Genomic DNA, 26,597 nt, shown 5'->3' with positions numbered 1-26,597 from the left:
GTTGCATTGTGTCTTTGTGGACTTGGAGAAAGCATATGACAGGATGCCTAGAGAGGGGTTGTGGTATTGTATGAGGAAGTCGGGAGTGGCAGAGAAGTATGTAAGAGTGGTACAGGATATGTACGAGGGTAGTGTGACATTAGTTAGGACTGCAGTGGGAGTGACAGATACGTTTAAGGTGGAGGTGGGATTACATCAAGGATCAGCTCTGAGCCCTTTCTTATTTGCTGGTGAAGAAAAGCTGGTGAAGAAAAGCAGTGGTGATGGACAGGTTGACAGATGAGATCAGACAGGAGGCCCCGTGGACTATGATGTTTGCAGATGACATTGTGATATGTAGTGAGAGTAGGTACCAGGTTGAGGAGACCCTGGAGAGGTGGAGATATGCTTTAGAGAGGAGAGGAATGAAGGTCAGCAGGGCTAAAACAGAATATATGTGTTTAAATGTGTGTGAGGGTAGAGGAATGGTGAGGATGCAGGGAGTAGAGTTGGTAAAGGTGGATGAATTTAAGTACTTGGGATCAACAGTTCAGAATAATGGTGAATGTGGAAGAGAGGTGAAGAAGAGAGTACAGGCAGGGTGGAATGGGTGGAGAAGAGTGTCAGGAGGGATTTGTGACAGACTGGTACCAGTAAGAGTGAAAGGGAAGGTCTACAAGGGGGGTAGTGAGACCAGCTATGTTATATGGGTTGGAGATGGTGGCATTGACGAAAAGGCAGGAGTCAGAGCTGGATGTGGCAGAGTTAAAGATGTTAAGATTTGCACTGGGTGTGACTAGGATGGACAGGATTAGGAGTCAGTATATTAGAGGGTCAGCTCAGGTTAGACAGTTTGGAGACAAAGCCAGAGTGGCGAGATTGCATTGGTTTGGACATGTGCTGAGGAGGGATGTTGGGTATATTGGTAAAAGGATGCCAAGGATGGAGCTGCCAGGTAAGAGGAAAAGAGGAAGGACCAAGATAAGGCAGGAGTCCCTGTGGACTAAGATGATTGCAGATGACATTGTGATCTGTAGTGAGGGTAGGGAACAGGTTGAGAGACCCTGGAGAGATGGAGATATGCTCTAGAGAGGAGAGGAATGAAGGTCAGCAGGACTAAGACATAATACATGTGTGTGAATGAGAGGGAGGATAGAGGAATGGTGAGGATGCAAGGAGTAGAGGTGGCGAAGGTGGATGAGTTTAAATATTTGGGATCAACAGTTCAGACTAATGGTGAGTGTGGAAGAGAGGTGAAGAAGAGAGTACAGGCAGGATGGGAGTGGGTGGAGAAGAGTGTCAGGAGTGATTTGTGACAGACGAGTACCAGTAAGAATGAAAGGGAAGGTCTACAAGAGGGTAGTGAGACCAGCTATGTTATATGGGTTGGAGATGGTGGCACTGACTAAGAGTCAGAGGTGTAGGTGGCAGAGTTAAAGATATTAAGATTTATATTGCGTGTGTGATGAAGATGGACAGGCTTAAGAAACAGTATATTAGAGGGTGAGCTCAGGTTGGATGCTTTGGAGACAAAGCCAGAGTGCCGAGACTGCATTGGTTTGGACATGTGCTGAGGAGGGATGCTGGGTGTATTGGGAGAAGGATGCTAAGGATGGAGCTGCCAGCTAAGAGGAAAAGAGGAGGGCCTAATATAGGGTTTATGGATGTGGTGAGAGAGGACACGCAGGTGGTTGGTGTGAAGGAGCAAGATGCAGTGGACAGGAAGAAAAGGAAACAGATGATTTATTGTGCAACCCCTAACAGGAACAGCTGAAAGAAGATGACATTAAAGGGAATGGAAAAGTGGTCTAAATCACGGACTGATTCACCATATATAGTATAGCTTGGAGGTGTTGGGAGTGTCTGTTACAGACGAGACTGCATTAACAGTAAAGAAATTCGTCAACAATAACATTGGATGTTTTATTTCCTTCAACTAATAAAAACGTGTTGGTTTTTAACGTCACTGACATCTCTACTGAGTTTACATTATTAGTAGCAGTAAGCTTTTCTTCAAATACTTGAATTCATGTAAGCATGTTATCGTAGTCGGCAGAAACGTTCTGAAAAACAGAAGAATGCACAGTTTTGTCCTCACTTGTCTCTATATCAACGGGTAGTTCAGTTTCTATATTCAAAAAATATTGTTTATTAAGTGTATATAATCAGCGCTTAATTTAAGATTCAGCTCTTGCCATGATTTAATTGTCGGGGTTAGCATTGCCATAAGTTCACATGTTTGTAATGTGAAGTCAATGTGGGACAATCCCCATCTCTAAATTCAAGTATTAAATGCTAAACGTTGCCATTGGTGACTCTCAAACTGCAAAACTTTGCACTCCAAATTATGAATACATTTTATTAATGCTATCCATTCTCGATTAGGCAGAGTAGCATCTTTATGCAACTCAATACAATTTGAATCCTGGTTGAGTAGTGGATTGTTTCTCACCACAAGTAAGCTTTGTAAGGTGGTACTTACTGACACAGTTCTGTAAGCAAATTCAGTGAACACCGGGCTGCACATCCAGAATGCTGGCGCACACAGGTAGATGTGATACTAGGATCACAAAAATGATAATCCAAAGAACAAGGCAAAGCTCTCCTAAATGTCCAAATAAGTCCCACTTGTAAAATAGAAAAACAACAAACGGACTCAACTGCCACTGATCAAAACTTTAATAAAATTCAGTAGGAATAAAACAGCAAAGCTTTCATGTTAGAACGACTCTTTGTCAATGCTAAAAGAAAGTACAAAGTCTGCAATGCATCCATTTATACGAATAGCCAGCATACTCTAATAAATCCATTATCAAATCAAAACATAATGCCTGGTAAAAAAAAAAAATACAAAAAGTGAAAAATATATAAATAATACATATTATAAAAATTCTTAGATTTTAAGACTGGTTTAATGCTAGTTTTAATAATTAATCCAGGTTATCTGTCTGCCCTAAAATAATTGATCCACCCGTATTCTGCCATTTCAGCTTTAATACTTGTATCACCACCCCTTAAATTATTCTATACATTCTGTATCACACTAAATTTAAAACTATGATCTTTACCCTTGGTCTTAATATGTTTAAATAATGCATTACTTTCTACCTGTCATCGTATTTCAGATAAATGCGACTGTATTCTTTTAATTTCTGATTGGTGTTCCCAATATAGAAATGTTCATATTTTATACAGTTCGCTGAATAAACTATATTTTCAGTAGAGCATGTAGCAAGTGTAAAATTAACACTGCGTTTAGTTATATGGTTTACAAAAGTAGTCTCAACATTAATACTACTATAAATGGAGCGCTTATGACATGGAACGGTTCCCTTCGTATTGATCTTGTATGTACGAACTTCATCTGTCCTCAGATCTTTTATAACAATTGTGATTTCAAATTTCTTTCATTACTAAAAGTAAAGGAAGGCTTAACACATGTTATTTCTTTAATATCAGGGTTAGATTGCAATATTGCCCAGTTCTTGCAAATCACATTCTTAATCATTGTACTGTGCATGTTATGTTTCATAATATAGCTAATGAATTATTAGTACATTTATTGCGCATAGGTATATTACTTCCATCAGAAAATAAAGGTTTGGCAAACGTATCTCGCTCAGCAAGAACATTTTTAGTTTTATTGATCAACAACTGATCAAAACCCCTAGCTTGAAAATCACTGGACATAGTTCAGATAAAAAATATTAGTATTGAGTCTACTCATAGTAATACTTGTACATTTGTTTGTTTGTGTGTGTGTGTATATATATATATATATATATATATATATATATATATATATATATGTGTGTGTGTGTATGTATATATATTTATATATATATATATATATGTATGTATATATATATATATATAATTATCATATGTATATCTAGGGTACATACTATCATAGTGTAAAAACCGAGTAGTTTGTACCGGTTTCCTTTGTATGTTGGTGTCAATCTTACCCACATGAAATAAAGTTGCATCTAGAAAACTAATTTCTTTGCTAAAATATCTCAAATCAAAAATGAGAAAATCAGTGGATGCATGTTAGCTGATCATGTATTGATATAAAGAAACTGGAAAAAGGTTGTACATAAATGGTTTGATCAGCATAAAGCTTTTTATGTACTTTACTGAAAGTGATATATTGCATTTGCAGTGAGTGAGAGAAATACTTTGAGCTATCTGATTCAAATGTTTTAAGTACAGTACAGGAACAATTGTAGAGTAATGTAGAAGATGAATGTATTAATGAAGTGTATCCTAGCAGAGTGCAGACAAACGGTTGCATTTAAAAAGTTCTCCAACATAGAAGAGGACACAGTAAACATATTTACATGAATTTAGGTGATTGATTTTAGTATATGTCACTTTGTTTAATGTTGTTAGTAACATCCTTTTAAAGTGTTCATTGATATGAATTTGAAGCCTATGCATTTTCAAACACAGCTTAGATCTATTGATGGAAATAGAAAATGTACCCCAGGACTGCCCCTTGTACTACTAATGGAGAGATTCAGCTCCTAAATGCTTTATCCCATGCATGGGTCTCCTCAGATTTATCTAAGGTATGATCCTGTTTATTCTCATTAATGGTAATATATAATTATCAACCATGGGATGGGTAAGGGCAATCTGTAACTAAATGGGATAGGTTATTTCAACAAGAAAAATGGAAACTGGCTAGGCTCAAAATGGCCTGCAAAAATTAGTTAGCCTAGGGCTTACCTATGTACATATACTTGATTTACAGGATGTTCTATCCCTGAAAACATTTATTTTGCTGAGAATGATAGAGGGTCGAAGTTCAATGGAAACTAAAATAGTGGTAAAGCAGTTTATGCTTAGGATTTATTTCATATTTTTCCTACACTAGTACATCCTGTAGAGACAGCCAGTGTGGGTCTGACAGTGGGTCATAGACCTATGGCATCTCCCTTAGTCTTTTTCATCCCTGGGGATGTGAATGTACTGGAGAACTCTCTGGGCTCCCCTTCCTAGCCCTGTCTTGAAGCTGAGCTAAGCAATTTGTGTATAAGTATCTGCCTTGAATGTGGCAGCTTAGTGATGGAGTTGTTCACCTGGGAAAATGCCACAGAGTTGCTATCTTATTCAGCAGAGTGAGGAGGATTTTAGTGACAGGCATGTTCTCCTTTTCAGAAAGTAGGTTCCTATATGTCCTTTCATCTTTCCATCTGATTCTGCAGCTGGCTGCAAAATTCAGGCAAGAAATACCACAAAACTCATCCTCACTGACATTTGGTGGCTATGAAAGCTGTGGCTTCTTATCAGGTACCTAACTGTATAGGAACCTTTACCAGTACAAGTCACTGAAGCTCCTGTTGATTTGGGGTGACTACTTGCTCCACTTCTAGACATGGATTCTTCATTAGATCTCCTGATTTTGTTTGGACCCTTCAGTTGTGCTATTGAAGCTGAGTAAAGCCTTCCATTTATCAGAGTTGCTCTCCTTTTTGGATAAGTATCTTACACCACCTCATTTTCTTACAAGCATATGATTTAGGCCTATTTTAGGTACATTATGACTTGCAATGTCGTTATTCCATGATCAAGGTGCAGGTTTCTGCTATTTGCTTCATCACAGCCTTGTGGAAGATAGGACTGTGGCACAGCACTTCCTTGTCAGCAGCCCCAAAAAGAGGGTTGTATGTTTGGGCCCCTTTCAACAATCATTACATTCCTTAAGACAAGTAATATGCTTGCAACCTTTTCAGCCCAGCTCTGTAGCTCATGTCTTAGCAGATTCTGTTCTTGGTGGCCTGTTATCTCTCTCTTTCTTGGATCACAGAGTTGCAAGTATTTATTTGTGAGGAAACCCGTGTGGTCCTGCACAAGGACCCAGTGTCCTGTAGGATTCTATCTCATGGTTCCTTTAGAAAGCATTTCCAAAACTGCCCTTAAAGCAGTGGAGGCTAATATCCAGGTGTGGATGAATCATTAATATACCTGTTGTGCACATTCAGCTTAGCTGTTGCCAGAGAAGAATGTGTGTATTTAGGAAGAAAGACCACTTATTAGTTTCCTTTCCGACTAGTAAGGAGGGTCTGGCTTTGGCTAAACATGCCAGTTCCATGTGTATAGCTGACTACATTGTCTTTTGGCCTCGAGCAGCTGACATCACTTCAGTTAATGTCTGAGGTAACTTCATTAGTGGTATGGCTGCTTCCAGTATCTGTTTCAAGAATGCAGTCGTCATTTGCACAGCAACTATTTGGTCATCGTTTTACAAGTTCATTAAACATTATTGCTTGAACCAAGATACTTAGGCCTTATTTGGCTTCTTGCCTTGTAAGCCTTTGTCTGCCCTCATCTCTAAGGAAGGTTTAACTGTTCTTGGGGGAGTCTTCTCAGCATTTACCCATGGTAAGACCTAGATAAAACAGCTGTGGCTCACGCAGAGAAGGCCCTCTGCAGTGGCTACTTACTGCACTACTCTATCCTCCTGTGTTCATACAGCTTTCATTGTCATAGTGGATAGCCAACCCTGTAAGTTAGGCATTTATATAATTTTATGCTCATGTTTCTGTTCACTGTATGAAAAAATCAAACTATGGAATGTAAGAGCTTGGCATGTCTTGCAGCCTGCTATGCTCTGTAATAACATGCACCCATAAGCTAGTATGGGTCCCCTACACTTCCAAGCATGGAAACTAGAGATTACAAGAATTTGTGTTGGGGTGGGATAATCAGAAGAGGAAATGCCATCAGTTAGCCAATGCACAAGGCCTTCTCCCAGATCAACTGTGGTAGCATTTCTCTGTCATCATCCAGTCTGAGCCAGCAGATATGCCCCCTTGTAATTGAAATAGCAAAGAGGAGGGCTGCCAGCAAGGGAGCCCGCATGATTTTTTTCAGAGGGGTGCAAACCCAGAGCCCCACCCACGCAGCCCCACCCCCTCCACCCACGCAGCCATTCCAGTGTCCCATTACCTGGATATTTCTCCCCATTTGCCATAGACACTGTTCAAATCTCTCAGTGTGCATACTGTTTTACTTCTACAATGATTACAGATATTTGGATTTCATTTACAACTTATATTTCAAATTTTATAGCACAAACACTGATAGACATTTACTAAATCTAAACAAAGCAATACTCTTACAATGAAAACAGACTTAGCATTAAAACTTCTCTACCTTTGAAACCCACATTTACTGAAACAGCATTGAAACCCACATTCAAAGAAAATGCATCTGGCCAGTGGCAGGGTAAGTTTACCTTTGGGCTGTTTTCAAGTCATAGGCTCCTTGCACACATTTGGAGAACCATGCAAAAGTTCTTTGATTCACCTTCCTGACTATTAATTATACTATATAATAATTGAATTATATTCCTTGTATAATACAGCACCACTTGTTAGAGTATGTTTTAAATGTATACTTCTGAACATTTTTCCTTTAAGCAATGAAACAAATCATGAACCAATAATGACAACCTGCCCAATTCAGAACATTTCAACCATAAAGGGTCACTCAAACGTCTGTCATACAATCCACCAATGTCAATCAATATGCAGAATCTCTGCAGAAGTAAATGTCATCTGAATAATTTCACATTATAGAAATCTAAAACCAATGAAGAGGGTGTTGCTAGAAAACAACTTTATATTTCAGTATTTCATTTACAAATTCAGTGCCTGTTGCCCATGAAGAATAAATTGCCTATGTTGCATTAAAAGAAATGGTAAGCTAGTATATTGCAATAGAGAATGGGTGGCAAGGTGAAAAACAGGTTCATAGTTATTAGGTGTCTCATCCAAAGGAGGACATACTAAGGACTCAGAACCATACCCCCTTAAAATACAATTGTACATGCTGTAGGAATAGAACCTACAACCCTTTGCATCAAGATGCAAGTATGCTACCTGCTGTGCTAACACTGCCTTAAAATTCTATACCACAACAATGATACCATTTGCTAAACAAAACCGTTACACATTTTAAGCAGACTTAGCATGAGCAGCAGTAACCTTTGCTTCCCGTGAAGCTCACAATTCCTTGAAAATGAATTTCACCTGCTAGATCTAAACTAGGGTGTCTCTCTCTCTCACACACACCTCAACTTCTTAGTGCAAGAAATCTGGACAAAGCCTAAAATAAACAGGGACAGATCATTCATTCAGTTGTTTAGATTGCCACCTTCCCTCCAGGATTAGAAAGCCAAATTTGATCAATCATTCTCGCTCCCCCCAACCTCTGCCACAGGCTCCTCAAATGCCCAAATTACTTTTTGATCCCATGTCATCTGGGCTACAGTCAGGACTTTATTTCTCTGTGCTAAAGAGCAATAAAAACAGCTTTCTTGAGCTCTAAACTTTTTTATTTATTTGTCTGGTTAACTGGGCAAACCTACTGGTCACAATTGCCTCTTTTTGTAGAAATTCTGGGAACACTGCCTAGTTAAATACTTTCTTTTATACTGCACAGTATGCAAGCAGAAACATGAGGGACCTATTATATGGACTAAAGCATAAAACTCATTGTCAGCTCACAACCTTAAACTTCTCTGTTCTTTTTCCAGCAGAAATATGTGCTTGAGGTACAGTTGTAGTAGCTGTGTTCAGAACATGTAAAGTGCCACTTCATGTGCTCTCCATTGCAAAAGCAAACGAACAAAAATGAAGCATGTTTGCTTATTAACTACTGAACTACAGTAGTACTACCTCCCAAGAAAGGCATGCAGTATCTGCTTACTACATGTGGTTAAAGCAGTGGTGGTTGAGTGCCTTCAGTTCTAATAATTAATGTTACAGTGAGTCTGACCCAGGTGAGTTATTTTTGAGGGTTTTTGCAATTTCTCCACTGTGGTGTATCTGTGGAGATGGTATGCATAATTTAGTAGGATGAGAGAAAGAGCCATCCACATGATGGATGTGCAGGGGGCTTGCCCCTTGCAAACAAAGATGTATACTTTTTTAGTTTTTGGTTCAATACTTTCAATATTTGAATTTTAATAAACAGTGAACCAAAAAAGTGTGCTTTGATCACACACAGGTAAAACCATTTATCTGTCTGTCACAGGCGACACTGATCTACAGAAGTTATAACTAGTAGTAATTTTACTGCAGGGTCCCTGACTTGGTTGGAGAATCAGGAGAAACAGCATAAGGAGAAACACCAGCTGTACAACTTATATCCTTACACATCCTTACTTCACAACGTCTGTGCAGCAATCAAACACATGCACACACATATCCTTACTTCATAAGTTCTGCAGACTGCAGCTAGTCCTAGTAAATTCCTTCCCAATTCTCTTATACACTTACTTCATAATGTCTGTGCAGCAAGTATAATCCACTTGTAAATTCTCTGTGATTTCTAAATAATGCAGTCGGGTAGACAGGAAAATAAGCAATTTCAAATAGCGTGGGCTGGCAGACCGGAAAAGAAGCAATTTCAAATAGCGCGGGTGGGCAGATAGGAAGTACAGGACATTTGCACACACAGATGTGATGTGACCGGAAGAACTGGACGTCTGGATGCACAGAAGTGATGCGACCAGACCAGCAGGACTGTTCTTAAAGAACACAAAAAATGATGGGGCCAGACCAGCAGGACCGCTCTTAAAGAAGAACACAAAAAATATAAATAAAAAAGAACGCAAAACACAATGTATTTTTCTCCCGGTCAGCCCATTCCAAGGGGGTGCAAGTGCACCCCCTTGCACCTGCCTGTGGGCGCCCTTGGCTGCCAGGCAAAACTTAATGATGCTAGGATAAGGTTTCTAATACCTGATCACTGAGTAATGAGAATAAAAAATAAAGCTGTATACCAGGGGTCTTGTTTATTTGTGGGTGGGAGTGCTATGTATTTCTACAGCCAGGGGACATTTAAGATCCGTCCTGAAACCTGAATAACCCTTGCTTGAAGTTGTATAGCCTGATCTTCAGGTAGCTGGGGCAAGGAGACTTCTTGGTAATGGGCTGATGCAAGAGCAAAACAAAGGGAAAGGCTCTTTCATGTCTGCCTGAATGCTTGCTTCCCAGCAGTTAATCCATCGCACATGGGATGGGCTTCCTACACTGAGATTGGGTGGTTCAAGCCTTGTGGGGGAGTGATGGGTGGCAAGCACAAGTAGAAGTGGCTTAGAAAAAAATTAGCACAGTTTCTCGTCTAAATGATGTAGAAATAAGGCATTTCCTTGAAGGGCCTATAGAGTATCTTGAACTTGAATTTAGGGGATTCAAGGAGTGGCAATGCCACATCAAAAGGATTTTTTTACACAGTCTGCTTAACCTATTGTAGAAGCTAGTCTTATTTTAAGTGAGAAGAGGGTTATCATAAACAATTCCTCTTAAAAAGGAAAGTGACAAGTACGGAGTCTAAAGACATTAGCTTTAATTGGGAGTTTGCCTTTCACACACAAGCACATGTACACGTGTGCACACTCTGGTAACATGGAGTAGCTGTTCATATATGTGCATATATACATAGGGGAGTGAGAAATTATGGGAACTCCTACAGGATTGTGTCTCAGCTAGCAGTTTATTGAGATTTACATAAATTGTGCAAATTTCCTGTACTACTGACATGGGGGGAAAAGTTCAACTTGTAGATAAATGGAGAATCATTGTAGAGTTCAGTTTGAAAAGTGAAAGTAACTGGCAGATGGAAATAAATGTTTGGACTGCCAGATGTGACTACCTTAAGGTGGTCTTGTAGTGAGAAGACCATAGATTCAGCATAGTTGGGGTAGGAGCAGCAGAGGATATAACTGATGGAGAAGTCTGTATGGGAGAGAGAGCATTGGCTTAACTTCAGGTAGATGCAAATAGTGTAAATAACACAGATGAGTGCAACTAAAGTGCCATTCTGTCTTTCCAAGAACACTGGTGAGTGCAACTTGTGAGAGAGAAATTGAAAGCAGCTTACAACCCATAATGGATATTGACTAAGACCAAAAAAAAAAAAGTAAAACTGAAGCAGTTTTCATAAAAGAGTTGAAATTAAGATTTAAGTTTAAACTCTGGTTACAGTTGAAGGATAATGGATGTTCTTTCCGAAAATGAGATGGAAGCATAAATTGAAGTGGGATTTAAAAATGAGTGAAACAGACAGGAGCAATGCTGTGAGATGTGTTGTGTCTGTCAGTGGTGTATACATGTGCCCACACATTGCTTATTCGTCAGTCGTTTTTGTAGCTGTAGAACAACATGCAGAGCAGTTTCTGTATTACTGCAGCTTTACAAAAAGGCAAGCAGATTCTGCTTTTAGAAAGGAAACAGAGTACATGCATTTTGTGATAAGTTGCAATGTTAAATGAAGAGTAAGACAGTCTGTTATATATGATCATACATGTTAAATATAGAGTAAACAGTCTGTTATATATGATCATACATGTTGAATGAAGAGTAAACAGTCTGTTATATGTGATCATACAAGTTGAATGAAGAGTAAGACAGTCTGTTATATGGCTCTAAAAATTAAGGGTAACGCAATAAATACTTTTGAAAGTGATATAGCAAGAGCTATTAAATATAATGCATTATTTTCAGCTTGCTATTCTTCAGTTTTTAATTGCATATTTATCCCTTAATTGTTGGCCATAAACTACCATTGAAATATAGGTAGGAATTTAATGCATGGCAGTAAACAGAGTCTCAGAACTTTAAGTAACAGCTTCACAGTACAAAGGTTATGATAGCCTACAAACTGTGCAGTGACCAAATAGCATTCCCCCCTTGAATGTACTGCATCTCTGTACTATGCATGCATGCATGTCAAGGCAGTATCATGCATTACAAAAAGAAACAAAAGTATACTCACAGTACCACCTCCTTTATTTTACAGCATATTTTAATTTTAAAAATCCTATGTTCAAAGTTGGTAGAATGAGCTCTGAATGTTGTTACCTGTTTGATTTCGAGTCTATTTTTCTGGTGTACAGTTCCTTGTAAGACAGCCAATCAGTCCATAGGCCCTAGGTGACATGTAGAGCAGACCCATTCTTAGTGTTCCTTAACTGTTTGTTTTATGTATAATCTTATGTATAATAAACAGAAGTAGAACTGCAGTAGTTTGGATGTCATAAATTGATTTTAGCAGTATATGTTTTGGTAACATTTTAGCTGTAAATTTGTAAATGTCTATCTGTCTATATGCATGCATGAAAGCTCAGAGGAGCAAATGTCAGAAGACCAAACCAGGAACACAAAGTCCAAAAGGTCAGGGGGGAAAACCTTTCAAAGAAAAAAAAAAAAAAATTTTTTTGCAAGTCCCCCCTTACACACACCACTAATTTTATATATACAAACCGTGAGGAAAGGAGCAAAACCCAAATCCCACTGTACCACAATCCTGCACAGTCAAGGTCTTTGTTGTTCACTTTTCCAGGTTATATATCTTGTATGTGTATAGGTATCGATGTAAGGAGGAAAAATCTGTAGATTGTAGTAGAAATTACCAGAAATCTATCCCTACTATATCTGTCAGTCTCATGTGGTCAGTTCATGGATGTCCTAACAAACTGGTCCAGCAATCCCCATTACTACTCACTACTTCCAAAGAGCTCATCACTTGAAAGCCCTTTATGTCTTGAGCAGAGTTTTCCCCACGGAATGTTGGATACAACATTTGTTAAAATTTGTTTGTGGCATGAATGATGGGTGGTTGGTGTCCACTTCATGTCACTGTTTGAATTTTTTGTTTTACAGTGATGGCATAAGTTGTCTTAGGGTACTCATTGCTCATCTCCTACCCTGTCTCTTCTGTGGCTCCCAAATCTTTCCAACCTCCAGGCAACACGTTGTGGGAACAAGATGGAAAATACATATCACACAATAGCTAGATTCGCTGCCAACACTCAACCTAAATCCCATCACTCCCTGGCCTTGAAAGCACTGAACTGGCCTGAGTTCTCCAATCAACTTCTTTTCTCTCAACTTAGTATTATCCACTCCATCCTCTACAAACCCTCCTCCTGCCCTAACATTTCCAACATCTTAAATTACTTACTTCCCAACCAGAAAACTTAGAAACACCAGCCAAAACCTCCTTGACATCTACAAACCTAAAAAATCAGTTGGTGACACCCCCTACAACTCTCATCCCTCTCTCCACTGGAATAAGCTACCTTTAACAATCAGATCTGTCACACTTCCCCACCTTTTAAAAATCATCCTAAAACTCCACTTTACTAATACCTGGACTTGCTCCTGTACACAACTACTTTGAACTTAATCATCTGACCCCCATTACATACAGCCCCTTCTCCATTCATAGGTTCATAGGTAGGTACTAGATTATTGGCCCTAGGGCCTATATAAGCCCAGCCAAAAATGTACACTGGCTTTCGCCACCCAAGAAAATAATTTTCCTGTGCCCCTGTCGAGCAGAGCCACAGAAGTGATCCCTGGGGTGGATTTCCTATTTCCCATCCAATCATCAAGATTTTTCTTGGAGTGCTAATGAGGAGCTCTGTTTGACATAGATAGGTAGTCTGTTCCAGAGTATGAAGTCTCTGGGACAGGAATCAATCCCTCCATGTTCTGTTTATTGTGGTGACAAGGTTTAGGTCCTCAGAGCGTGTAGCTCAGATGGATAGGGATTTCTTTAAGTGGAGCATGTTCAACAGCTCTGGGTTTAACATAGCTTTGTATGTTAGGCAGAGATTGCCTCTGAGTAGGTGATATGCGATGGAGTAAAGCTGGAGTTTTTTGAGATGGTCTGCGTAGGGCATCTTTTTGAGGCCAGTAATCCTCATTGTGAGGTATTTCTGTGGCCTTTCCAGTTGTTGTAGATGTCTTGTGAGGTACATACCAAAAGGGGCATTGTACTCTAATGGGTCTAATGAGTGATGAGTAGAGGGGAACAATGACCTCTTTTTTTCTGGATGAGAAACCTTTTGTGATGAGGTGAGCCACACAGAAGGATTTCCTAACAACTGTGGTGATGTGATTATCAAAGGAGAGACTACTGTCCACCTGTGTCCCAAGGTTTCTTATCACATTTTCTGTGTTAAGTAGACTACCAGCTATGTGGTAGTTCATGGGTACAGAGTTTTTACCAAAAGGGATGACAATACACTTTTTGGCATTGAGCTTCAGGCCATGGCTTTGACACCAGGTATCTGTCTCTGCGAGGCCCTTTTGTAGTATGTCCACATTGTTAGGAGTTTCAATTATGGCTCCTAGTTTGCAGTCATCTTCAAACTTTGTTAGCCAAAGACCTTCTGTGTTAGCCTAAGACTTTCTGTTAGCCTGTACTTCAGAGAAGTAGATACCAAGCAGGAGAGGACCCAGGACTGAACCCTATGGTACTCCACTTGTCACTGGTCTGAAGTCGGATTTGGAGTCCGCTACTTTCACAGTGTGGGTTCTGTCTATGAGCCAGTTGGCAACCCATCTTGTGACATAGGGATTTATACCTAGTTTAATGAGCTTATCTATAATTCCAGAGTGGGGGATGGTGTTGAAAGTCTTGGTGAGATCTAGATAAGCTGTGTGAACCATTTTACCCTCATCTATGGCTTTGGTGACTGCTTCAAAGAAGTCAGTCAGGTTTCGGAGACTTGATCTACCTTTTACAAATCTGAAATGGGTAGGGTCCAGAGTTTGGAGATTACCAATGTCTTTGTTTGAGTTCCATGATGATACATTCCATGGCCTTGCAGACCCAGCTCGTGAGGCTAATGGGGCAATAGTTCCCGGGGTCTGTCGTGGCTCCCCCTTTGTGGATTGGGTTAACCGTCGCGATGCGCCATTCAGTGGGTGCACAGCCTGAGGTGAGGCTATGATTGAACATGGTACTTGGGTAGGGTGCCAGTTCATTCTGTAGTTCATGTAGAACGCAGCCTGAGATATTGTCAGGTCCCATGGATGCTGTGTTCTTGGCTTTGGAGAGTTTTTTTTTTTACCTGTGCAGCCGTGATTACAGGAACTTTGCATTTTTCCGGTATAGAGATGGGCCCTCTAGGGGGTGAGAGGGGGGTAAAGTTAGCACTGAACCTATCTACCAGGATGTTGGCATTATCAGTTGGGTCTGTATATTTAGTGCCATTGTGCCATAACTCAGAGCAGATCTGAGTGTTGCCATTGAGATTCTTGACATAGCTATAGAATGCTTTGTGTTTGTATTTAGAGTCTGTGGAAATTTTGTTTTCGTAACTAGCTTTGGAGGATTTTATGAGGGATCTCAGCTTCTTACTGAGGTTGACCAGGGAGTTTTTTTTTGAAACAGTTTCTTTCTTCTGTTGTACAGTTTGTTTATGGCAGAGAACCACCAGATTGGCTTCCCTTTTTTGGAGGATGGCATTTTTGTTCTATTAGGGATAGCATGATCCATGCACTCGTGTAAGTGCTTATAAAGCTCATTTGTGTAGGATTCGTACCTCTATTGTCCGTCTGCATGGGTGTCATGAAGTTTGCCACTTCTGTCTTAAGAAGTGTGAAGTTGTCTTTTTAGAAGTTTTTTACGGTGGTTTCCCTAATTGGGGGTGGGGGCGGGATGTGGATGTCTAGGGTGATTAGCTTGTGGTCGGATCTGACCAATGAGGAATTTGACCTCTGGTGTGGAACATCGGTTGCCCATGTTGGTAATGACCAGGTCTAGGATATTGCTGCCCCTGGTGGGGGTGTGAATAAGTTGATCCAAGGCGTTGGAATTTATGAATTCCAGAAAATGTTGAGCAAAAGAGTTGGTATAGTTTTCCCAGTTAATGGTGGGGTAGTTGAAATCACCCATTATTAGGATGTTGGGTTGTACCCTAATACTTTCCAGTGTATCAAGAAATGAGGAGTGGGAATCCTGGGGCATGGTGGGGGGGTCTGTAGCAAGCTAAAATTTGGATTGCGGTCTTGCACAGAGTTAGTTGCACTTGGATAATCTCGGATGCATTATGCTGTGCAACTAGCCTGGAGGTGTGGATATCCTTAATGAATATGGACACGCCTCCACCTTTAGTGCTTCATTCTGGGTTAGGTGGCTGAAAGGTGTGGTATGAATTATAGCCTGGTAATGCAGGGGTGTTCTCTGGAGCTTTGAACCAGGTATCTGTCACTGCACAGATGTCTATGTTCTCCATTTTAAGGAGTGCCTCGAGTGAGTGCATTTTGAGGTTTAGACTTCTAGCATTGAGTAGCATTACCCTCAGATTCTGCTTGCTTGTACCTGTTACGGTGGTGAATTTGTCATTTGAACCTTGCCTAAAAAAGGCACTATAGGGGTGTCAAGAGCCTTAGCCAGTATCCAGAATCCCAAGGGCGACAGGTGCAGGCCATCTCTGGCAAAGCATCGTGGAGTGTCGATCATGTCGTCCCAGGCAGGCAAGTACTGGATCCCCTTAGAATGACACCAGAAGCTTAGCCAATTGTTGAAGTCAATCATTTTGTCTTTGTACTGTGGTATCATTCTGGGTGATGGTACGATGCTACTCAGGGCTAGGGTCATACCTGCCTGGGCTACAAGATCGGAGAGCTCCTCCATGTTTCTTTTCATGTAGTCTAGGGAGGTCCTTCTCAGGTCATTCACACCAACATGGACAAATGACAGTGTTGTATTTGTACTTGTTGTGGAGTGACCTGAGTGCGTGCGTTATGTGGCGGATCTTGGCACCTAACAGGCAGCTGACAGTAAATTTCTCCTTGTTTAGCCTGGTGAGTGGAACATCAGTGTGCCTGACTATAGAGTCACCTATGACTAGAGTGTTGGGTACATTGTTATGCCTTATTGGCTGTGGTTGAGTGGCACACTGAGTTTGTGGGCTATGTGTCATTTGGGTTGCGTTGGTGGGGTGGAGTTTGCTTGCGTTTCTGCTTTGGAGATCCCTGATGCTTGGGCAGGTTTTTGAGAGCCTCCGCGAATGTAGGTGTGTCTTTTGTGTTTCTGTGTGTGTGTTTTGGTGGGGTAGGTTTTGAGGGACTATGTGATGAGTGTGGTGTGGTGCAAGTGTTTACCTTCTCCTCTTGACTGTCTAGTCCAGTCTTGGGTGAAGAGAGCTTTGCTTCCAGTTTGGCTATATAAGTGCTTCTCACAGGTTGTAGTGTTGGGTGCTAGGAGGAGAGGGTTGTCTGTGTACATGAGGCAATTGCTGCATTGCCCCAAGATGCCCAGATTCATCAGGTAGACAGGAGAAATCACCGGGAACTGACCCTTGGACATGCCTGGATAGGTGCTTAAGTACTAAAAACTGCTTTCCTCTAGACAAGTGAGGAAAGTTGAGTGCTGTCATAATTTTCAGCTTATTTAGTGCTTGCAATCAGTTCTGAACAAGTGCTGAGTTCAAAGAAACAGATTTGAGTGCTGAAACTAGAAAACTGGCTAGTTCTAAGAAACAAAATTAAGCTAGAAGGCTTCCCTCCAACTCAGAAAGGTTTGGGGGCTCAGAAGCCTACAAAGTCTAGACCACTTACAGGAAAGGCAGGAAACAACCTTAATTTTTTTTCTTCTTTCCCAGATGCTCTCTTTGTACACAGTAGGAGTGCCTGAAATCAGAATATGATCTTAATTCTAGCCACAGAACTCCGACTCCTAATACCTTTTTTCACTAAATTTCTCCACTAACTCATGTTTACCTCTCTCCTTCTTTTCCCACTTAGCTTACTCCCCTTTCTTAGATTTCACTTGATTCTAACTACTACTCTCCTGTGTTATTTATAAATTAAAAAAAAAAAAAGATCTCTAATTTTTCCACTTATAGCCCCCCTTTTTTTCTCTAGACACTTATTCACCTGCTCTCTCAACTTCCCCTCTGCATCTGATTACTGATGTACATGCTGTTGCCTGTAAGAACTAAGATTTTGATATACAGTACTTTCTGTACTCTTATCTTAAACTCAAGTTAATGGTCATTACTTCCCCTCTAAATGGGGAATTTCTTATGTACTGGAGATGTATGAATTACTTTAACATATTGTTTTATTGCCTTTTTTTTTTTTTGTAAATAACACTTTTTAAACTCATGCTACAAGTGGGATTCCAAGCATTATAATGCATGTTTATATTACCTAATGTGTACTGTACTGTTTGTAAAAATTTTTATGGTGTATGTAATACTTTGTGGAGCTTTTCTCCCTGGACCTCTGCTGAAAAAGGGTGCAAGTTCAGACAGACATTCCTAGTCAACAACTGTCAAATAAAATAAATTCATGTATTTTGTATAGCTTCTTATAAGAAGTGAAGGACTCATTGTTAGACCTCTAAAGCGGACGTTTCTAGCATGGGTGGCAGCTGACCATCAGTGGACCTTGTGCCTCTTTTTGATTGCTGGCCTCATCTGGATTATGTCAGAATAAGGATTGGGGCCATTGGTGAGATGAGGGCATCCAGATCATATGGCATACAGTAACGAGGAAGGTTTTCCTTCCTTTTGATTTCTGCCCTGCTAACATCATGTAGGTAGGGTGTGCAATGGGCAGACTGTGCTATGATAATGATCTCACTTCTGCAAGGTGCTGATGTCAGCAGTCCGCCCTGCACACCCTCAGGAAGCACTTCACAGCTGTTTTTCCTAGCATCTGCCAAGGAAATCTGTGTTGTGTGCCCTCCAGATGCGCCCCAGCCCTCCCCTTTCAGCATAGACATGACTGTCCTGCCTGCCTCTTGTCAGACACCAGAGTCACTAATCAAACCAGTGCTGCCTAGGCAGTAATCATGGCTTTATATCTCTATGCCGTAGTACAGGCTGTATTGCTGTAACATTTTCTAAAATGTGATGCATGTCCTTGTTTACTGCATCACTGATTTGATTCAAAATCTTAGGCAAGAATGCTGTTTATTTGCCTTTTGGCCTGAAACACACCTGAAAAGGGTCTTCAAACCACTGTATTTACCTAGTTATGGAATGTATAAAAAAAGTTTAACTTGGCCAACATGCCTGCATGTCTAGCAGAATTTGTTGTTGGGCAATTTATTTCTTAAAAAAAATGAACTGCATTAAAATACCTACTGTGCAGCTATTTTTCTTTGGTGGCTCATATTTACAGTGTGTAACAGTTGTAGTCACTGAATGTACTTTGTCTATGGGGTTTGCAGCTGGACATTGATGTTAGTGTGGCAAGAAGACTTAAAGGACTTAATTTCTTTGATTTTATTATAGTTTCTATTTTCCATGAGTGATTCTATAATTCAGAAAAAAGTTTTTATGGGTGTAGTGGATTTCCCAATTTTAGGAAACTACTGCCAAAAGGTGCTTATTCCATCTTTATTTCGATTAGTGATGGTGGTCTGACACCCACTCCACTCCAAGAATATGTATGCTAATTCTTCTTGTGCCAGCTCTGACAGCCAAGCTATTAAGCATTTGAGCTTATATCGTCTAGTCCATAGTCAGAGGTGTGTCCAGTTAATTGAACATGCTGGTTTCTCTCAACTTCACTCATATTGCGTGCTTGATAGATTCTGACTTCCGTACTACAACCATGGATTGGATAAAGCCAAGTAAGCAGAGAATTAATGAATTCAGTCAGATTCTGTATAGTACTGTATTGCATTGACACTCTTTAATGAAGGAGCACAACACCTAAGGAGAAAGTTTTAACGTTTAAAACTGTAGTGTTTTGGGTCTGATTGATTGAAGGCACTAATTAACATTGCAGGCTTTTCACATGAGTTCATGAACTGTTTTCTCTCTAAAGACTGGCATTAGAAGATGAAGGTTATAATGTGAAAAGCTTCATCCTTTAGTACTCTGATTCCCTCTGTCCTCAACTTGCATCTCTGTGACCTTAACATGTCATTTAACCAGGCTGTGCTTCTGTGTAACCTTGAGAAAAGCAGCGGTGGTGGGTAGGCTCACCTGATTATAGCAAATGAATATTAAAAGATGAATAAAATAAAATATAAATGTGTTTTACTGAACTGAAAGAAGTCTGTTTTTTTTAGTACTAGGTAGATTAAGATGTGAGCACACAGTACAGCAAAGAGAGCTTATCTTATTTATATTTGCAGTGCTTGAGGTTTCGGTAACTAGAGGGACCCCTGTAACATGTCCCATTGATGAGACTGTTACCAAAACACTGCTAAAATAGGGCACTAGAAAAGAAAAAAAATGATTAGAAATCATTTTAAAAAATATTGGTAGATAATGCAATAAATAAAAAAAAAAAAAAAAAAAATGTGATCTGTTATGAAATTTGTATAGATGCCTTTGCAAAAATGTCCTGAGTGCTTTTTGACAATATGGTTAAAAATATTTTAAAACGTTGTTATAGCATAATCAGTTTCACTTGCCCTAAGCCATGAAATTTATTTGTGAGCTTTTTTACTGTGCATTTTCTTCATGTACGTTGTCCTGTTGGCAGGTATTGTAGAAGTCTGTTCAGGTTAATGTAGTTTACTGTGTACTACCTGCTGAATTCAGAGGATTAAGTTTCTTGTGGGGATGTGTTCTGTAATACTCTGTACTCAGATGTCACATTGTGCTTTCAGGAAGAACACTCCGACATGCGGATCATTATAAATCAGAGGCCGGGAAGCAGCCGAGACTTTGGGTTTATGACAACATGGAACACCTTTGGTGCTTCAGTAAAGTCTGTGGAAAAAGGTAATGTTGAATGTAATCCTTCTAATACTGGCATTTTTCTTTAACATAAGTGTAATGTACTGTACCTAATGACAAACATGACAGTAAAACGGTGGTGTAAATACTTTATTACTGAAGCGAGCATTGTGCTTATTATCTTTGTTTTAAACATAGACCAGTTTTATAACATGGATTTATTATTTGAAAAGGATCGAAACATGATAGTCGCCAATAGTATGAGACGTGCATCTATTTCTCCCATCTTACTTCCTCTATTTCTATGACAAAGATAGTTAAAAAAAAAAAAAAAAACTTCCGCATGCAGTAAAGCATCACAAGTGTGCGTTATTGTAGTTGCTAATTATTTATGTTGTCTTTTTAAAAGACATGCACTTTTCTCTTGTGTAGCGACTTGAAAATTGCTTGTTGTGGCATAATATGGTAATGTAAAATGTTTGGGGGTTAGGAGTTGGCATAATGGTTAATAGTCCTTGTTTTGTTTTAGTACTGCATTTCATTCAAATTTTTGAGCTGTATTATGCAGAACTACAACGTTACCACTGCTGCTGTAAACATTTCTGCCCCAGCAGTAGTAGCAGCCTCACCATTGTCCTCTGTTACAATTAATGCGGTGATTAACTGTTGCAGTGATGTTCTGTATTGTTACATGACCAGATAAAGCCATGCACTATTTTTAACCATGGCAGTGTTTTTGTGGGAACACTAAAACAGTGGAGACTGACTGTTGGTGCTGTGTACCATATGGAGTTGTAGCAAGCATAGGATATTGTTTTTAATGTGTCAAGAGTTATGGGATATATAGTGTTGATGATGGAACTGGTCTTAAGCATGGTTCTGCTGTAGTACGAGTAGTTTGCCTAGGATTCTGTTCATTGAAGGAAACATACCTGTCAACTGTCCAGATATTTGCAGTATGTCCAGATTTTTACCTCATATTTTGGTCTGTTTTTCATAAAATTTGCGTTTTTCTGGATTTTTGTAGTAAATAACTGAGGACTGAATTTACTAAGTAATGATAGGCATTTGAGTGTCAGACTTTCATATCCTTCAGAAAATGCATGCTAACAAAACCTTTCTATTGTAACTTGTTTAAGTTTATAAGAGCAATGTGTAAAATTTGTCACTGTTTTGGGTCTTTGTCCGCCCATTATGTTTGGCTTTATTCAGATTTTTTTGTGCTAAGAGGTTGAGAGCTATGGAAGAAAACTAGCCACTGGGTGTGTTAGCCTTCCACACATCTACTGTATTCCTCTTAAAATTATGAAATGTCATGAAAATGTTAATGTCTTGGTTGCTGATGGAAATCTAGCCAGTGAGACACCAGTCGAATGCTTTCATTGCCACATATAGCATAAAACTGACTCAGAGCTGCATTTTACTTTGACTCCACCTTATACTGTCATTTAAGCATGAGTCTTCACACACGGTATAGCACCTGAGTATGTACTTATGGCTGTGAATGTATGCGTGGCTATGAGAAATAAAAAAATATATATATTTTTTGACATTTGTTTACTGAAGAAGTCCGACTGGGTATGAGCCCATTTTCAGCAGAGGCTCAGGGAGAAAACCTCCACACTACACATTAAACAGAATTAAAAAATTGAACAGTTATAAATATTAAGACAATAACAAAGTAGAACAATATGTGAAATGCAGTAAAAGAAAAATAAAATACAAAGGCAAGCAATAAAGTTGGCCATACATTGTATACAAGGTAGAAGAGAGTTCCTAATGTGCATGTTACGTAATGATGCATGAAAAATGTATAACAGAATAAGTAATAGGTCATAAAAGCCATATACTTGTTCTGGCAGGAGAACTAGATAGTAAATTTCAGTCAAATTCTGGGATAGAGAAAGGTTTATAGGTAGGTACTAGGCTATTGGCCCTAGGGCCTGTATAAGCCTAGCTAAAAGGTACCCTGGCTTTTGCCACCCAAGAAAATTATTTTCCTGTGGCCCTGTAGAGCAGAGCCCCAGTTGTGATCCCAGGGGTGAATTTTCTATTTCACATCGAATAATCAAGATTTTTCTTGAGTGCGAATGAGGAGCTTTGTTTGATATAGATAGGTAGTTTGTTCCAGAGTATGGGAAGTCTCTGGGACAGGAATCTGTCCCTCCAGCATGTTCTGTTTATTGTGGTGACAAGGTTTAGGTCCCTAGCGCGTGTAGCTCAGAGGGATTGGGATTTCTTTAAGTGGAGCATGTCCAACAGCTCTGGGTTTGACATAGCTTTGTATGTTAGGCAGAGATCGCCTCTGAGTAAGCAATATGCGATGGAGTAAAGCTGGAGTTTTTTGCGATGGTCTGCCTAGGGCATCTGTTTGAGGCCGGTAATCTTCTTTGTGAGGTATTTATGTGGCCTTTCCCAGTTGTAGATGTCTTGTGAGGTACATACCAAAAAGGGCATTGTACTCTATAATGGGTCTAATGAGTGACTAGTAGAGGGGAACAATTACCTCTTTTTTTTTTTTTTTCCTGGAGGAGAAACCTTTTGTGATGAGGTGTGCCATGTAGAAGGATCTCCTAACTACTGTGGAGATGTGATTATCAAAGGAGAGACTACTGTCCACCTGTGTCACAAGGTCTCATCACACTTTCGGTGTTAAGTGGACTACCACCTATGTGGTAGCTCATGGGTACAGAGTTTTTACCAAAGGGGATGACAGTGCACTTTTTGGCATTTAGCTTGAGGCCATGGCTTTGACACCAGGCATCTGTCTCAGTGAGGCCCTTTTGTAGGATGTCCACATCATTAGGAGTTTCAGTTATGGCTCCTAGTTTGCAGTCATCTGCGAACTTCATTAGTCAAAGACCTTCTGTGTTAGCCTGTACTTCAGAAAAGTAGATGCCAAACAGGAGAGGACCCAGGACTGAACCCTGTGGTACTCCACTTGTCAGTGGTGTGAAGTCGGATTTGGAGTCTGCAGTGTGAGTTCTGATAGTGAGCCAGTTGGCAACCCATCTTGTGATATAGGGATTTGTACCTAGTTTACTGAGTTTATTTATAATTCCTGAGTGGGGCATGGTGTCAAAAGCCTTGGCGATATCTAGATAGGCTGTGTGAACCACCTTACCCTCTTCTATGGCTTTAGTGACTAGTTCAAAGAAGTCTGTCAGGTTTAATAGACATGATCTGCCTTTTACAAACCCGAACTGGGTGGGGTCCAGAGTTTGGAGATTTACCAATGTCTTTGTTTATAAATTCCATGATGAATACATTCCATGGCCTTGCAGACCAGACTCGTTATGCTAATGGGGCGGTAGTTCCCAGGGTCCGTGGTGGCTTTCCCTTTTGGAGTGGGATAACCGTCACTGTGCACCATTCATTGGGCACAAAGCCTGAGGTGAGGCTATGATTGAACGTGGTGATTAGGTGGGGTGCCAGTTCATTCTGTAGTTCATGTAGAATGCAGCCTGGGATGTTGTCAGGTCCCATGGATGCTGTGTTCTTAGCTTTGGAGAGTGTTTTTTACCTGTGCAGCCATTATTACAGGAACTTTGCATTCTTCCGGTGTAGAGATGGGCCCTTTACGGGGTGAGAGAGGGGGTAAAGTTAGCACTGAACCTATTTGCCAGGATGTTGGCAATATCAGTTGGTTCTGTATATTTAGTGCCATTGTGCTGTAACTCAGAGTAGATCTGAGTGTTGCCATTGAGATTCTTGACATAGCTATCGAATGCTTTGTGGTTGTCTTTAGAATCAGTGGCGATTTTGTTTTCGTAACTAGCTTTGGAGGATTTTATGAGGGATCTCAGCTTCTTACTGAGACTGACCAGGGAGTTCCTCCAGTCATGGGATTTTACTCTTTTCTTTTCTTCTGATAAAGAAAGGACATTAGAATGTTAAGGCATTAGAGAGGTAAGTTTAGAAAGTAGGTAACTCAGGAAGGGAAGTAGGATACATCGAGAAATTCTATTGAGAGTGGAAAAAGGGAGTAGAAAAGAGTGCCAAGATGGAAGGAGCATGGCAAATCCAATTATTGGTTAGTTGCTCTTTCAGCCTAGACTGGTAGACTTGAAGGAGTAGTAGTGGGGTATAAACTTCTGGAATGCTATTCCATAAAATATCTGGTTTATGAAGTTGTAGTGATTTGTTTGGGCTAGCTATGTGGCACCATATAAATTTCTTATTTACTGAATTTGTCTGCTGTGCATTAATTCTAAATGCCTCTGAAGCCTATCAGAATAACTTTTTTCAAGTGATGGCTGTCTCAGTTCATTAGAACATGTAATTGGATTCCAATATGATATGCTGTTTGGGTTCAAACCCCATTCTCTGTGTTTTTATCTATGGCGCTGTACAAGTAAAGTCTCCTGTGCTGACAGAAGAATTCTGAGTAGAACTGAAAGATATTGGCCAGATGAGTGAAGTCTACTAATAAATGGCAGTTCATTTTATCTTCTACACTTTTTTTCTAATGCATCATGAATGATCAAGCCTGGTTTAGATGAAGTCAAATGTTCGACTCATAACCTGTTATCAATCACCCTCTATAGTTCCAGATGACCGTGATAAGTTACTGGTATTCTTTTAGGAATATCCCTATAAGCAAGATCTCTTTAATTCTTGGTGACTTCAGCTGTCGTTCCAGTAATTGGAGTACCCCCACACTTCCAGTGTTGAGTATGCTCACCAGTTCTTAAAAATCACACTGGATCAGAATGCCCTCAAATCCACCAGGGGTGCACTTATTCTTGACATGGTATTCACAAACTTTCTGCCTGTCTGCTCTCTTCCTATAGTTGGTCTTTGGTCCTTTGTAAGTAAAATATGTGTAATCCAGTTACGTTTACCCTACGGACTTCCACTCCCTCAATAACCAATACCATCTTTATTTAGAGACTTCAAGAAGGCAAACTGCATACAACTGTATGATGAAATCTCTTAACTTACCCATGTCAGCTGCATGGTTGGCCCAAGTTATGCAACTGCCGTAATGCGTTTTACACCTATTCAGATAAATGTATTAACCCTGGGAGTCCCCTTCCAAAATCGGGTATAGACCTGATGGTCTGTCTTTATAAACAAGCTGTATAACAGAAGGAAGAACCTCTTTAAACTGCCTTTGGTAGGTAGACTAAAACAGGCTTGGCTCAGCATCAGAACTGTAGTGACAACTTCACAAAAAAAAAAAAAAAAAAAAACTGAAGGCTTCTATAAAGACCAGTAAAGCATTACAAAAGTTAAGTCTAGCTACTGAAGTAAAGGAAAATTGCAAACCCTTATTCAGTTGTGTACCCTTGTTCAGTTGTGTTGGAACACCAATAATTAAATCTCAGTACTGCTCAGGATTTTTCCATATTGGATCCTCCCATTCAAACTTGAAAGACATTGCAAACATACCAGCTAGCAAGGTCACAGCAAATTTCTGCTCTAAAACTACCATCCCTAAGCCCCCTCCCCCATTATCACGAAGAAACACATTCTTGGTGTACAGTCAAAGACCCAAGAAAGTTTCTTCTATGGTCCCAGACAACATACCAGTTCATCTTATACAGTATTAAACACAAACTTGCTGATCATCCCTTCCCGAAACTGTTTAACCTAAGCCTTGCTGTAGTTGTGGTGCACTTCTGTAGTAATGCCCCTCCATAAGGGCAGATCCATCACCACAGCTTTATAAGGGGCGGGCTATGCCCGATGAATCTTGTCAGCTTCTTTGAGAAGGTGTCTCTTGCAGTTAACAGTGGTTATACCATCCGTGCTGCTTACCACAGTCTGGCCAAAGCATTTAATACCATAGCACACGATAGAACGGTTTATAAGTTGATGTCCTTAAAACATAAATCCCTATGTGGTAAGATGGATAGCCAGCTGGCTTAAGGATAAGGATGTGCATCGTCCAAATGGGTGATGTCTCCACAGACAGAGCAAAGATGACCAGTGGTAGCCCCAAGGATCTGTACTGGGTCCCCTCCTATTTGGCCTCTATTTTTAGACCTCCAAATTGATGATCATGATCTCTGGTTAACAAAGTTTGCTGTTTGACTATAAGCTGGATGTGGTTGTCAAATTCCCTACATATACCCGCCAAAAAGAATCCGTTAAAGTCATTTTCTGGTGCTTAGGAAAATGGTTCAAACTAAATGCCAAAGGAATGTAGTGT

The 26,597-nt window shown here is 40.0% G+C and overlaps 1 protein-coding gene across 11 annotated transcripts in view; it reads left to right on the top strand.

The window, feature by feature from the left end:
• Positions 1–26,597, top strand: part of LMO7 (LIM domain 7) — a 921,898-nt gene that overhangs the window by 669,917 nt on the left and 225,384 nt on the right. For all 11 annotated transcript variants that reach the window (XM_044071726.1, XM_044071729.1, XM_044071732.1 and 8 more), the window contains one exon: positions 20,371–20,485. In XM_044071726.1, the coding sequence (XP_043927661.1) occupies positions 20,371–20,485 (115 nt within the window). The remainder of the gene's footprint in view (positions 1–20,370; positions 20,486–26,597) is intronic.

This window comes from Protopterus annectens, chromosome 5.part0 (assembly GCF_019279795.1).
Source record: "Protopterus annectens isolate FY-2018-M chromosome 5.part0, PAN1.0, whole genome shotgun sequence".
NCBI lineage: Eukaryota > Metazoa > Chordata > Ceratodontiformes > Protopteridae > Protopterus > Protopterus annectens.
Note: the sequence above shows the minus strand (reverse complement) of the source record. Positions and strands in the feature narration are given on the sequence as shown.